The sequence below is a fragment of the Aspergillus wentii genome (assembly GCF_001890725.1).
Source record: "Aspergillus wentii DTO 134E9 unplaced genomic scaffold ASPWEscaffold_6, whole genome shotgun sequence".
NCBI classification, from domain to species: Eukaryota; Fungi; Ascomycota; class Eurotiomycetes; order Eurotiales; family Aspergillaceae; genus Aspergillus; species Aspergillus wentii.
The window spans coordinates 237,525-251,735 of NW_024467837.1; the positions used below are offsets into that span (position 1 = coordinate 237,525).

General features: G+C 48.8%; 6 protein-coding genes across 6 annotated transcripts; all 6 read right to left on the reverse strand.

The window, feature by feature from the left end:
* Nucleotides 1–329: 329 nt before the first annotated feature.
* Nucleotides 330–1,275, reverse strand: ASPWEDRAFT_185188 (uncharacterized protein; the record flags this gene model as incomplete). Its single annotated transcript, XM_040832069.1, has 3 exons — nucleotides 1,091–1,275; nucleotides 823–1,025; nucleotides 330–750 (listed from the first exon to the last, which is right to left on the reverse strand). The coding sequence occupies exons 1-3, from the start codon at nucleotides 1,187–1,189 to the stop codon at nucleotides 330–332; spliced, it is 723 nt and encodes a 240-aa protein (XP_040686378.1). The 5' UTR covers nucleotides 1,190–1,275.
* Nucleotides 1,276–8,326: 7,051 nt separating this feature from the next.
* Nucleotides 8,327–9,092, reverse strand: ASPWEDRAFT_114485 (HNH endonuclease family protein; the record flags this gene model as incomplete). The annotated part of the gene is made up of 4 exons (XM_040828495.1): nucleotides 8,327–8,439; nucleotides 8,484–8,622; nucleotides 8,679–8,850; nucleotides 8,899–9,092. The coding sequence occupies 4 exons, from the start codon at nucleotides 9,090–9,092 to the stop codon at nucleotides 8,327–8,329; spliced, it is 618 nt and encodes a 205-aa protein (XP_040686379.1).
* On the reverse strand, nucleotides 8,899–10,144 carry ASPWEDRAFT_42713 (type 1 glutamine amidotransferase domain-containing protein). Its single transcript, XM_040835850.1, has 3 exons — nucleotides 10,116–10,144; nucleotides 9,838–10,069; nucleotides 8,899–9,790 (listed from the first exon to the last, which is right to left on the reverse strand). The coding sequence occupies exons 2-3, from the start codon at nucleotides 10,022–10,024 to the stop codon at nucleotides 9,399–9,401; spliced, it is 579 nt and encodes a 192-aa protein (XP_040686380.1). The 5' UTR covers nucleotides 10,025–10,069; nucleotides 10,116–10,144; the 3' UTR covers nucleotides 8,899–9,398.
* Nucleotides 10,145–10,643: 499 nt separating this feature from the next.
* Nucleotides 10,644–11,296, reverse strand: ASPWEDRAFT_174151 (peroxiredoxin family protein; the record flags this gene model as incomplete). The annotated part of the gene is made up of 4 exons (XM_040831181.1): nucleotides 10,644–10,679; nucleotides 10,726–10,866; nucleotides 10,920–11,083; nucleotides 11,134–11,296. The coding sequence occupies 4 exons, from the start codon at nucleotides 11,294–11,296 to the stop codon at nucleotides 10,644–10,646; spliced, it is 504 nt and encodes a 167-aa protein (XP_040686381.1).
* Nucleotides 11,297–11,551: 255 nt separating this feature from the next.
* Nucleotides 11,552–12,583, reverse strand: ASPWEDRAFT_174152 (zinc-binding alcohol dehydrogenase family protein; the record flags this gene model as incomplete). The annotated part of the gene is made up of 1 exon (XM_040831182.1): nucleotides 11,552–12,583. The coding sequence occupies one exon, from the start codon at nucleotides 12,581–12,583 to the stop codon at nucleotides 11,552–11,554; it is 1,032 nt and encodes a 343-aa protein (XP_040686382.1).
* Nucleotides 12,584–12,715: 132 nt separating this feature from the next.
* ASPWEDRAFT_115058 (NADH:flavin oxidoreductase/NADH oxidase) lies at nucleotides 12,716–14,017 on the reverse strand (the record flags this gene model as incomplete). Its single annotated transcript, XM_040828547.1, has 1 exon — nucleotides 12,716–14,017. The coding sequence occupies one exon, from the start codon at nucleotides 14,015–14,017 to the stop codon at nucleotides 12,716–12,718; it is 1,302 nt and encodes a 433-aa protein (XP_040686383.1).
* Nucleotides 14,018–14,211: the final 194 nt, after the last annotated feature.

The window sequence follows — 14,211 nt, forward strand, 5'->3', positions numbered from 1 at the left end:
TCACACACGAAATTCCTTGCTTCAATGTCCGTGCATAACTGGTGGAGTTAGAGTTCTGGTTTTATCATACTGCATCTGATCATTCCTGCATGCGTGGATTTTTACATTCCCTGACTCTCTCATGATAAGCCAAAGGAGATACTATGCCCCCTGATGTGGCTACATGACACCCATTTCTAGATGCAATGTGGTCTATAGTCTATTACTCTTTCGTCTACGCTTAAGCCAGGGCAGTTTTATCATGGATTCATTCATGTCGCAATACTGATAAATCTTCAGATTTTTATTAGCAATCTAACCATCTCGTCTGCTAAATGTATACTAGTTCTCTATTCAGGTCTCCATTTCTCGCTTCCATATCTAGACAGGACGATAGACGCGTGAAGATTACCCGTCATGGTAAAAAGTGCAGCATCGATATACTTGCACTCCGCAGAAGTCATATCCTCCTCTTCCATCAGTCGGTGAATCTGTTGATCAATATCAGTCTCAATCTGCATCTGAACCGCCTGCGTGATTCCCAACGTTGGATCGTATGTAGGCATGTCGATTAGCTCCTTGGCCATCTGAACGGCGTTAATCATGTACAATGTCTTCGCCGCGTGGAACGCCTTCATTTCCTTTTCAAATGACCCCAGATCATTAGCTACACTGATGTGATGTCTGACCAACCGACGGAAGCTCTGCAATTTGGGAGCGTTGATATCGACAGATGAGTTGATGCTGAATTTGGCGCATGCTAGGACAAACCTATAGTCTTAATATATGCTAGAATATAGTATTAGACACACTCACGGAACAGCAGCATCTTCACTGCGCTACTGGATGAACTCCTCCAGAGTTCTGTACTTTTTCTTCGGTGGAGTGTCGAAGAACAGCACCATCTGGTCAATAACCTCCCTGCCCGCGGTGTTTCCGGTCAATCTATCGAGCTCCTCGCTTTCGTCGACGGTTTCGTCGATCCGCCCCTGTAGTGGTGTTCTTGTGGTCCCCGTTTCAAATTCGGCCTCATCCGATTGATAAAGCTGTTTTGTAGGATGCCGTACTTTTCTAGTTAGTAAACAGCTATATCTGGAAGCAGATTTCTCACTAGGCCGAAATCATTCATCCCCCAGAACTCATCAAACATGATGTACACATGAAAGTCCGCGAGCAGCTTCTCCCGGATCTGTTCACTATCGGGATACATGAAGGCCGAGAAGTTCGGCCACCCAGTCTCCACTTTGCTGGCCAGCTCCTTCTGTGCGATGTCAGGGAGCAATTGACCGGACTTGACTATTCCCTTGGTCGTTTCATCAGTGATGAAGTACTACAGTAGATCTTCGGTTGTGTCATGAGCAATCTGCCAGTGTTTGTTCTGGCGGATGTTGAGGATCCCACTTGACCATGGAAGACCGGCTTCATGGGGGAATATGTCAATTCCATCATCACCGCGATCGAAGTTCGTCTTAGAGGAGCTTTTAGATAGGCTGAACCTTCTGTGAGTTCGATAGTGGTTCAAGTTCAACGACGGACGGGCCAAGTATCTCCCTCCTCCTTTCAGGTAGTCGTAGGCATACTTGACTGGGCATTGGTGTTGTCGGTTCTCAAGGGAGGAGAGTTTCTCTGTCCGTGTGAGTAGAGGAAGACAGATTTGTACTGGAAGCATACCCTTGACCGATGATCGAGTGACAGTCTCGGTGATAGTCATTTCCGTCTATCTGGATTCATAGGTCGTTGGTATTGATGGGGAGCTAGCTAGGAATATCACCAGTTTAAGTGTACACTCATGGGTGACTGTTCCTGTTCATCGATAAATATGGAAGTCGTACATCCTCCTGATGGAGGGTAAGGGGGTCGCCCAACAGTAAGAATGTTTTAAAGTCTTGTTATAGTTCATCCCAGTTATAGAATGAACACTCTAGGATATCTACTATTCTTAGAATATCAATTTCTAATTATCCCCTCATTATATATGATCAAGTATCAATGTAGCAATCAGCATACTTTCATAACTATTATTGGTGGCATTTATATGATGATTTAATATAACCCAGGTAAATTCGGCTAGTAATTGCTAAAACCATTAAACTTTTGTTTACCTTATCAGATGATTCCGTCAGGTTTCACAACAATTCTTGGCCACTCAGTTCGGTTTTCAATTACGCAGTGTGATGACTGTGCCGGAACCCTCTTCCACCAACAGAGAGATCAGTCCCTTTGCCACCACAGCAAATCTGGCAAATAAAGATTGAGTGTGGGTCTGATTCTCGATTATAGGTAGATAGGGGTATACTCGCTATCCTACGCGTTCAGGAATGAGGGAAAATCCGCACCTTACAGACAGGATGTGACATCCAGCTGGGTCTGTTTTGATTAGGTAGTCTGTTATTGGCCCTGAATTGCGAGTTAACTTTATTACTATTGTAATTATCCGGATGTGTAATTTGATAGTCTTTCGCTCGGAGGTTCTCAACAGAGCGTATTCCAAATAAGCTGTGGTCGTGCAGATAGTATGTTAAGCAGATTGGACCATAAATATAGACATAATTATGTGTCTGGGCGCATTTCTAGCTTAGTAGTATGGTGGTTTTTGACTGAGAGTATATATTAGCACGTGGGCATTATGAAATTATCAACCATGCGTATATCCCACAGTGAAACAGTTCAGGATGATAGATATAATGATCAAAATGAAAATACAAGCCATTATACAATGAGCAAATGAATCAAAAGACTGTCAGTCTGCTAGGATAATTTCCAGCAATGACGAGAGTTGTCATAAAGATGTTTTTATCATTTGCAGCCAGATAGCCGCTTGAACACGGATCAGATGTTGATCAACACTGATTGACAAAAAGAAAAGCAAATATGAACATTAGGCCTATCACGTGTGTTGCAGACGCTGTCTTTCCCCTCAGTCTCTTCTTTATTCACGTTTGCTCTGTCAACATATAAATGATTCGCAATTCGAAAGCGGGTCCCACTTTCCTGAATACCTGTTCAAACTCATACCATCAGTCCTACAGTCTTTGTATTTAGACTACTTCATCAAGACTACCTGGCTTCCCTCATTTAACGCGTGATAATTACCGCCATGGAGGTCCTCGGGCTGGTTGCTAACATCATCGCGGTCATCCAATTAGCCGCCCAGGTCACCCAGCTGAGCTACAGCTATGTCCGTGAGGTCAAAAATGCCTCTAGGATACAGAAGCAGTACCTCCAAGAAGTATCCGGTTTGATGGATATTCTCTTTCGTGTCGAGCAGGTCATCGTCGAGACAGAATCGACTGGACTGATGCCGCCCCGTCCGGCTACCCTCGACGATGACGCATTGATGGATTGTTACAAGGAATTATCGCGTCTCCAGCTCGAGCTTCAGAAGCGGAAATCTAGACTCTTGAGACCATTCCAGGACAGGGAATTGAGACCGTATATCGACATGCTTCATAGGTTCAGGGAGAATTTCTCTGGATATCTTTCTACTTGTACCCTGTGTGTCTTGTGCCTTTCTATGTCCTGTTCCTCCTGCTGATCCCTTGAATAGAGTTACCACAAACGCTACCTACCAAATGGTCTCCTCTATCAGCATGGGTGATGAAATCTTTCGACTGGGGATGGTCAATCAGAAAACTAACTCTTGAATAGAGCAAGATCGGAATATGCTTCTTACATTGATTCCACCGGCAGAAGTCCAATTACGAGAAAAGCCGACTCCTTGTCCAGGGACGGGGACGTGGTTCTTAAACAACCCCATTGTGAAGGACTGGATTGAAAGATCGTCGCAGCTATTGTGGTGCCACGGCCCACGTAAGTCATTCCTGAAGACGATAAATCGTCTGTGTTGTGTGGCTAACTGGGTTTTAAGCCGGAGTTGGGAAGAGCTTTCTTGCGTACGTAGCCCCTCCCATTAAGGATCTTTTATATGCCATTGCTGATGGACTATGGCGGCAGCTCGGTCGTGATCAATCACCTTGTGAAGCAAAATGCCGTTGTGGTTTTTTTTTTCTGCGATTTTTCTTTGCAAAGTCAACACACCACTGTCAACATCTTTCGCAACATGATCAGACAGCTGGTTGAACGCGGAGGTAAAAATACACTGAGCGTTCGGAAAGGGTTATTAGAGAAATCCACTGCACCACACAGTGCAGCTGATATGACTCAGCTGATTGCAAAGGCTGGCTCAGTGCGGTCAATGTACATGGTACTGGATGGTGTTGATGAAATGAAAAGTCCGAATGAGCTGTTGGCATGCTGCTTGGATCTTGCAAGGTCTGGAATACAAGTACTGGTTAGCAGCCGAAGCTTGCCCTTCATTCAAAAGAAGATGACTACAGCCAGTCAGCTGGAGGTCACAGGGAGTACGAACGACCTAAAAGTCTACATTGAGAGGAGACTGCAAGACAGTGACTTTCAGGACGAACTAGCTGGTGACCACACCATGATTGATAATATAGTGTCCAAGAGCGGGAATCTGTACGTGATGTGCCCTGTCCCACCTTTATACATGCTGACAACTTGACGTTTTCTTCTGGCCCGACTTACACTTGATGAGCTCCTTGATCTCACAAGTGTCAGTCAGATGAGAAAGGCGCTCAAAAAGGAGGTTCTTAGCCTGCAACAAGCATTTGAATCAACTTTACAACGCATCGATAGCCAGTCAGAAGCAAGAAGCTCCCTGGCACGACGCTTAATCTCCTGGATACTATATGCAAAAAGACGACTCAAGATGGAAGAGATTCGGGCCGCGTTTGCTCTAGATGAGGAGGGTCTTGACCATGAGAATACTCCCGCTCCTGATGTCCTTCTGCGGATCTGTTTTGGCATGGTCGTTGTAAACCAAGCCGACAGCACTCTTGGTCTGGTTCATACATCAGCGTACGAGTACCTGTACACGGTGCTCCCACCCGAGATGCCGCATTTCGATATTGCACAGACATGTCTGCGGTATCTGGGACTGAAGGGTCTCATGCAAGAGCCATGTAATAGCTCGACAGAGCTCATGGTGCGTTTTGACGAATTGAAATTCCTGAGATATTCTGCAAAACACTGGGGTGATCACATTTGCAATCGAGTTTCCGAGGAAAGGTTGCAGCCACTGATAATGGAGCTAGTCGGGGATAAACAGCTTCTTGCCAATGCATTTCAAGCCCTTCAGTTCCGACGAGAATTCGAAGGCTCCCTTGCAGATGAAATCTTCGACTCGCTCCCTAAGGAACAGCATGCACTACATATTGCAGCCTACTGGAATCTGGTCGGGACAGCTGAAGCCATTCTGGACGCAGGAGCAGATGTGTGTGCAACTGACACTCACAACTGGACTCCTCTACACTGGGCATGCTCAAGGAATCATCTCCTTGTTGCCGATCTGCTTGTCCAAAAGGGAGCAAACGTCAACCTTCCAGATATACAGGGCTGGACTCCTCTTTTCTGGGCGGCTTTCATTGGAAACGTTGATCTTGTTCGTCTACTTCTTTCCAACGGGGCAGACCATCAGTTCCGAAGTACGCTTGAATGGACGGCACTCCATTGGGCTATCTCTGGTGGCCATTTCTCTGTTGCCCGAGAGCTTCTCGACCAGCATTCGCGGTCCATGAAGACTGTTCCACGACTTTACACGATGACAATGGCGGAGATCAAGGCCTATTCTCAAGAGACTGTGTCCCCTATCGAGCCGGCGGCAGATAGCGAGGAGACCGATGTTTTTAGCCGTGTGGTGCAGGACTTTGAAACCCGAAAAGGGAAACTGGATGATGCCAAATTCAACCCTATCTGGGAAAACCCTGGGTTTGATGCTCTGGTTTCTAAAAGCCCTTGGAGGACCCTCACAAAGGGCGAAGAGATAAATGGAATCAAGTCAACCATCCCAAACCTGAATATCCCCAGGTCGAATGATCAAGAAAGGTCTTTACGTTCAACCCCTTCGCATTGGAAGTCCGGTTTGCTAGTGTCTGCAATCCGCGATCAGCAACTTGCGTCTGCTCAGATGCTGGCTAAAACTGGTGCTGGTTTTAATAAATTTTGTGCGCTACACATTGCAGCACATCGCTTCGATCCTCGCTATATGGAATGTTTACTTGAAAGTGGTGCAGATGGTACTTTCAACGACTACCGAGGAAGGACGGCATTACAAATGGCCATTTTGAATGGCTTTGTGGAAACAATGACTGCTCTCGTTCATGATGGCGCCGATGTGAATCAGCCTATGTCTGCGCAGACAAAATTGGCCCAGAAATTTGCAAGCGAAAGCGACCTGATGCAAGTTCTTCCTGCGATAATAATTGCGTGTGACAGCGTGCAAATGGTTCGAATATTGCTGTCAAATGGAGCAGATCCAAAAGTAACTGTTAGTACTGGGAGAATGGCTCTACATCATGCTTTTTCACGTGGTGACTTTCCACTTATCAAATTGCTAATTAGATTCTGTGCTCTTGAAGATATCATTGGCCCTAATGGTGAATTGCCTTTGCATTACTTAACCGGATGCAATGACGGCGATATCGAGGTCGAAGACTTGAAAGAGACAGTTCTCTTTTTCATTGCTACTGGAAAAAGGCTTTCCCCTCAAAGAGACTTTTTGAATGAGGTAGCAAACAGCCCATCTTGGCTAGAAAACAAAATAGAATCAGACAAGCATCATACGCCAATATCGTTGTCACTGGTCAGGGGCCGGTGGAAACTCTTTCATTTATTATCAGATCTCGGCGCCCCCTTCCCTGCTGATCTGGATCTGACTCCTATCATTCACAAAGCCACTGAAGCTCTCGAAGTCGACATGATAGATTTCCTTCTCTGCAGAGGAGGTCGTCCATCTGCCAATTCGGTGCTTCTGCTTGTCAAGTCATTTATCTGCAAGCGAAAAGATTCGAACATCGAAACGACCATTCTGTACGACAAGTTCAAGAGAGGTCTAGGGTTGCTCTGCTTTTCTGGAGCGGACATCAACTTTTTTGGATCTGTTGAAGGATTCAGCTTCGGGCCTGAGGTGAAAACGACACCCCTCACCCTCGCTGCGACATTACATGGATCGCGCGATATATTGCAAGATCTTCTCAATCTGGGTGCTGATGTGTACCATGAGTCAGAGGAAACATTCGAACCGATTCTGACAGCAGCACTATTCGGAGACCTAGAAGACCTATCATTTCTCCTGGTCCACTCCACAACTTGTCCCAGTCCCTCTCACTGGACGAGCTTTGTACAAGAGGCCCCGGAAGAGAGATGTTTATTTAATCGTGTATGCTTCTGCCTGAGAAAGGCTGGACTCCTGGATAGAACCAACATTAAGGGGGAAACACTTCTACATCTTGCTACCCAGAAAGGCAATGACATGCTCTTGACAGCCCTGATCGCTGAAGGGGCACGACGGGATGTCACCAAGGAGAAGTGGAATTCCACTGTTCAATCGGCACCAACTGAGCCCGTGCTCGGCAGTGGCCCATCTGGAGCTGCCTTGCAGGATGCGAATGCTCTAGCCATTGCCGTGAAAAACAATGACATCTCAATGGTTTCAAATCTACTTCAAGGAGGATGCGACCCCAATCAAACCATCGACGAATGGAGAAACAATATCCCAGCCTTATACCATGCAGCAAACCAAGGCCAACGAGAAATCGTTTCGCTTTTGCTCAGTCACGGTGCTAAGACAGAGGTAACAGACAGCCACGGCTGGCGGCCACTGCATTTGGCATGCTTTAGAGGGCATACGGATATTGCAAGGGCCTTGATTGCAAAGGGTGCCGATGGACACGCATCGACAGTGACATGGAACAACAGTGTCGAGAAGCCTTCGGGGCTTTACAAGGATGACGCTTGGACTGGAACTCCCCTTCATACAGCCACGATAGGCGGGCATTCAGACATTGTCAACATCCTACTAGAGCACAATGTTGATGTCAAGGCCAGTACAGGCGTGACAGCTGATCATCTTGCCTATCCTGCCAGTGGGCCAACTGCGTTGCATATTGCATTAAGCCTCAACCAATTCCCCTTGCGTAAAGATAATATGCTTGTCGCCCCCAAGTTACCCAGTCCAGGAAGGCTCCAGATTGCGCATTGGCTGGTTGATGCTGGCGCTATGGTACACGGAGTGATTCAGCGGTTTTCCCTGGAGGATATCCTCTGCTTGGAACAATTTCCTGAACTCTGGGATGCCTTAGTGGCGGGTGATACAAGCTCTAGCAGTTAGCAGCATGAGCTTACGACAAGTCCTAATCCCCGGGAGACTTGGTTAAATATCACTAAAGGTATTAGTTTTAGGGGTTTATTCTTCGTGTAGCAGATTATCTTCGATTCAGATATTTCTGACATTTTAACCCTGAGTTAACTGGAATAAACTACCTCAGTTCTAGCAAGTATCCAACATATCCACCAACGCACTCTTCTCATCTTTCGTAATGGTCAATTCATACACCGACTTGACCTTGATCCACATTTTGGCATAGGTGCAATGATACGAATCTACATCTTAGCCTCACTCACTCTGAATAGGGCTGGAAACTCACCAAGAGGGGGTTTCCACTCCTCCGGTCCTCTATCACCCTTGGACTCATTCACATTATCCGTGACGGCCAGAAGCTGGGGATGGTCGAGATCATTCGCGAAGGCTTTTCGCTGGTCAGTTGTCCATTTTGATGCGCCGCTCTATGTCTCATTAGCAAGTGTCTACTACTGTCAGGGGTAGAGAGTGGCTGTGATACCTTCCACGCATTCGACAACGGAACAACATGGTCGATATCAACGTCGCTTGACTTCGTCCATGACTTGCCATCATACGGCGACACCCATGTTCCGCTTGTTGCAGCGCAGCGCGAGTTCGTGACTACGTCTGTCCCGTCGCGTTTGAGGATGACTTCGCGGGTGTTGCAGGAGCTGTCGTCATCAGCATACTGTTCCTGATCAGGATTGAGGATGGCATACTGTCCCTGGCTAATCCAGTGCGGAAATGCATCCCGATCATAGCCATCCTGCGATCCCTGCGCAGCGACCTTTAACGCTGCAAGTTCACTTTGTGCCGTAGATGTAGCCGGGATGTCTGGTGGTGAGGGGGCAGCGATAGGGGATGCCGCGATGAGAGGGACTGCCAGCAGGGCCGAGAGGATGAACTTGACCATGGTGAGGGTGAATGGTTCTGTTGTTTTGTTTTGGTCCCGACGCGAGATTTATAGTTGGCTGGTTACGGAGTCCGTCGGCACCCCTTGCTTGAGTGCATGTGCCATGTTGTATAGATGCTTGGCGTGTAACATGATCAACACGAATAAGAAGTAAGGATACGAGCATGCTGAAGAAGATATCGGATGTTTCTGTTTTGGGGTTCGGGGCCGTCCGAAGGGTCTCAGGGTCTGCACTAATCTGGATAGTCTCATGTTTCATATATAGTGTGCATCCACCACAATTATATTATCATATATTGAATATATCTACAATCCCAGCGCCTTCAAAATCTCCTTACCCACAGCAGTCGCACTAGCAGGGTTCTGGCCGGTAATCAAAACAGCGCCCGACCCCGCAGCCTTGGAGACAACCACCTTCTCGCCCCATGGCTGGTCGGCCTTGACGTAGCCGCCGTTGGTGATCTTGTTCAGCTCCGTCTCGAGCAGGTACGGCATGGCGGCGGTCAAACCGGCCTGTTCTTCCTCGACGTTGGAGAAGCCGGTCACGGTGGCGCCGGAGAGGATGGGCTCGCCGGATGCGGCCGTTGCGTTGAGGAAGACGGTGGGACCGTGGCAGACGGCGGAGACGGGCTTTTTGGCTTCGGAGAAGGCCTGGATGAGGGCGAGGGAGACGGGGTCGGAGTACAGGTCGAACATTGCTATTCCCATCAGTATTTATCATTTATATAGGTGGAAGAAGACTTACGGCCATGACCGCCCACGTAGAAGATAGCGTCAAAGTCAGCCGCCTTGACGTCGGCCAGCTTGACGGTGTTGGTCCAGAGGGCCTCCTTCTCGGCGAGGAAGGCCTTGGAGGTAGGATCCTCGGCGAACATCTGCACCGAGGCAGGGTCGAGAGGAGCCTTGCCGCCCTTGGGCGAGGCGATGGTCATCTCGGTCTTGTCCTTGAGGACTTCATAGGGGTGGGCGAATTCAGGCTGGCAATTAGTACACAGGTAGTTGACATTATTGCTGAATACTCACCAAGTACCATCCTGAAGGCTTGCCGGTGGTGGGCAGAGTCTCCTGGGAGGAGAGGACGACGAGAACTTTAGGTGCCATTGTGTGTGATTGAGAGATGATTGATGAATGATGATAATGTTGCGGGTGAGGAGGGGTTATAAGTGATCGAGTATCGATGACATCAAGGTCCCATCAACGATCTTCAGTGGACCACGTGGAGTGGAGTCGATGATTAATTATCTGATTTTTCTTTCCTTTTTCTGAATGTGAGTATTTCCATGATGATCATGATATTACAGGTATGCATAGATGGGGATAATGCTTAATTCCGATGTAAGCACTAATAAACCATCTCTTTCTGCTTGTAATTGACGGTTGATCTGCATAGTACCGTACAAAGCAAGCACCTCCTATTATCCAAGACCCACCCGATTTATAAGCGTAGAATCCAATGGAAGCAGTGAATCATGAACACAAAAGATGCCGAGGCAGATATTCATACGGACAAAAGGATCCGATAATTAATTGTCTAGCTACTGGCTATTCTATCTACAAATTCGCCAGGATGGCATCGGCACCAGACACCTATTCAGTCAGCACAACACAACAACATCAGATCAGATAAACACACCTTGACAGCTCCCTTCTCCGTCTCAATCTCCGCATACTTGACCTTGCCATGGTCAATGACAATCGCATACCGGCCCGTGCGACCGTTGTTCGCCCATCCAATGCTGTTGGAGAATTTGGCGTCGGGGTCGGAGAGGAAGAGCTATCTTGTCAGCACAACCTTTATCCAACTACCTGAATATATAGGTGACATACGATATCATCGCCCTTGACCCGGTTGGCCTTGCCCCACGCACTCATAACGAACGGATCGTTCGACGCAGTCACAGCGACAATGTTCACGCCCTTTTCTCGCAGTTGCGGGAGGTTCTTGATGTAGCTGGGGAGGTGGTTCACGGAGCAGGTGGGTGTGAAGGCACCTACACATATTAGACAGGATAGACCGGTCTACCCAAGAGGGGGAACACACCAGGAACAGAAAACAACACAACCTTCTTATCCGCCCACTCCTTGGACGCGTCGTAGGGAATGGGGATTCCGCATGCTTGGATGTTTTCGTTTTCCTCCGCCCAGGGAACGTACTGGAACTTGACGTCCGTGGGGAATTTGTCGCCTGCTTTGAGGGGTGCCATGGTGGTGGTGATGTGTTGGTGAGATGGAGGAGAGAAGGTCGAATGCGGGGTTGGAATGGTGACATCGGCAGGGATTTGCCGAGGGAAAATCATCATCCGATATCAGTAATTATTATGTATCATACTGAATGTTATATATTCTGGGTCAAGTGTAGTTAAAAAAAGCTTAAATAAATAATAGTTATTGTCGTGAAGAAATGCATAATGTAAACTATATATATCGGGTTTGTATACATCATCGTATATATATCCAGATCACTTCAAGGGATGCCTCAAAACCAACTTCCCAAATCCCCTCCCCTCAGCAGAAGCCTCCAACTCCCTCAACGCATCTTCTGCCCTCCCCTCAAACAACTCAACAACCGGCAACTCGAACTGCTGTCCATAATGGCCAACCGCCCATTGAAACGCCTTCCATGCCCTTTTCGCATCATCCGGCCGCGCGGGAATTGTAATTGGATGAGGCACACCCTGGATACGAAGACTCACACCGTCCTGCGTTGTTGCAAGAGGCATTTTGAATCTCGGGTCACGCTGCACAACCACTGACAGGAGAGATGTAGTATCTGATACGCAGTCTGCCATTGATTCAGCTGACCCTGGACCTCCGACTGTGTCGAATGCATGTGCGATTGGTCCATTTCCAGTCACAGTTTGTATATCCGAGACGATAGAAGGAGACTTATAGTCAAAGCAGTGCGTAGCACCGAGCCTTTTAAGCATATCATGACGCCCCGGAGACGCCGTGACAATAATAGGAAACACACCACTAGCAGACGCGAATTGAACAGCACAAACACCGACACTGCTTGACGCACCCCAAATCAACAATCCCGAGTTCGCTTTCCCCTCCGTCGGCAGAGGCAGCCTGACCAGATTATACAGCCCATCCGCAGCAGTCATCGCCACCACCGCCAAACAAGCAGCATGGTGTTCTGGCAGATGCCCAGGAACCCGGAATACCATATCCTCCCGACAGACAAGATACGATTGATGCGTTCCGTACTTTTCCGGACGGCCCAGGCCAGTTGGTGTATATCCTGCGATACAATCCCCTATGGTGAATTGGGATGATGGGGTAGTTTTTATGACCTTCCCACAAAAGTCGTAGCCCATTACGGCGGGATAGATTCCGAGTTGAGTTGCATGTTTCACGTCTGCGGGGTTTATGCCCGAGTAGCTGGTTTGGATGAGGATTTCACCATCGGATGGTTCGGGGATGGGGCCGTGGCGGACGAGAAGGTTGGTGTTTTCGTCGACGTAGAGGGAGACGTTTGATTGGGTCATTTTGATGGATGATTTGATTAAGTCCATAATTGAGGGAGAAAGTGGGTATTTATAGCTGCCATCGGCGTCGGATCGGGATGTGGTCCACATGATTTATAAGTCATTCTATGAAACATTTCTATGCATGTATGTCTAGATAGCACGGCCAAACTGCACGGGCACAGTCACCTTTACATCCAGCTTCTTCGCCGTCGACATGACCCATTCCGGCTCTCTCATAAACTGTCTCGCAATCAAGATAGCATCTGCCTTTGGCTGCGACCCCGTCAACATATCCTCAGCTGCGTATGCTTCATCCGCCCCCTGGACGATATCCTTTGCAGCCTCAGCCTGAGTAATGAGCCCAACAGCACCAACGAGCGTCTTCTCCCCTGCCTCCCGGATCTTCTGACGAATCTGCGCAGCCAGATCGATCTGGTAGTTGGTGTGTGGCTCGATATGCTGGTCTTTGTGGTTTCCTCCCGAACTGACATCGAGAAAGTCAATGCCCCATGCAGGGAGCTGCTTGACGAGTTCAAAGGACGAGTTGATATCCCAGCTTCCTGCTGCCGCCGCGACAGGCTTGTCCTCCAACCACTCGGTGGCACTGATTCGCAGGAACAGCGGCATGCCCTCGGGAATAACCTCACGGATCGCAGCGGCAACCTCGGCCACAATGCGAGTGCGGTTCTCAAAGCTGCCCCCATACTTGTCCGTCCGTTTATTTGTGACGGGACTCAGGAACTGATTGATCAGGTATCCATGCGCGCCGTGGATCTCAATAACATCGACACCCGCCTGCACCGCCAGCTCCGCACTCTTCGCAAACGCCCTCACCACCTCCTCCACCTCCGCCGTGCTCAACTCCCTCGGCGCCCAGAATGCCTCTCCCCCGGCCCACGCCTCCTCCTCCCCTCCACTCGGCCCAACCACATCGTCAGGCCATCCAAACCCACTGCTCTCAGCACGCAGACTCCTCACTCCCCTCTCCGCCGCAATCCACGGCGCAACCGTGCTCGCCTTCCGCCCCGCATGCGCAAGCTGAATTCCCACTTTCGCTCCCTGCGCATGCATAAAATCCACCACCCTCTTCAAGCCCAGGAACTGAGCCGACTGCGTCCCCTCCTGCCAGAGTCCGGAATCATTCGGTGAAATGCGGCCGTTGGCTTGCACGGCTGTTGCTTCGATGAAGATCAGCCCGGCGCCTTTCAGCGCGAGATGGCCTAGATGCGAGATGTGGTAGTCTGTTAGTGCGCCGATGGTGGCGGAAGATGGGTTCGGCTCAGTCGAGTACATGCACATTGGGGCGACGATGATGCGGTTTTTTAGTGTGAGAGCGCGGATGGAGAGGGGGCGGAAGAGGGTGGGGGTGTTGGGGGCATTTGGGTCGATGGCAGCCCCGGCATTGTTGGCGGGGGTGAAGAAGGGGGTGGAGGGGGCTTTGTTGACTGCCATGGTGATGAGGATATTTGAATAGATTGGTATAGATATTGTATGAAGGGAGAGAGGGTTTTATATTGTGCCCCCGAGACATGCTGATAAATCCATTTTGGGGTAGTAGACGCTGATTGGCTGGGCGGATATACCCCATTTGCCGTGTCTGCATCCCGATTGGTCGGAGACTTGCATTGCGCGATATCCTCATGATT

Bases quoted from the DNA above. Each gene is read 5' to 3' on its own strand.
- ASPWEDRAFT_42713 (XM_040835850.1), bottom strand. From the start codon at position 10,024: ATGACCATCGCCTCGCCCAAGGGCGGCAAGGCTCCTCTCGACCCTGCC. The intron at 9,791-9,837 runs GTAAGTCTTCTT...TGATGGGAATAG, and splicing joins CTACGTGGGCGGTCATGGCC to CAATGTTCGACCTGTACTCC.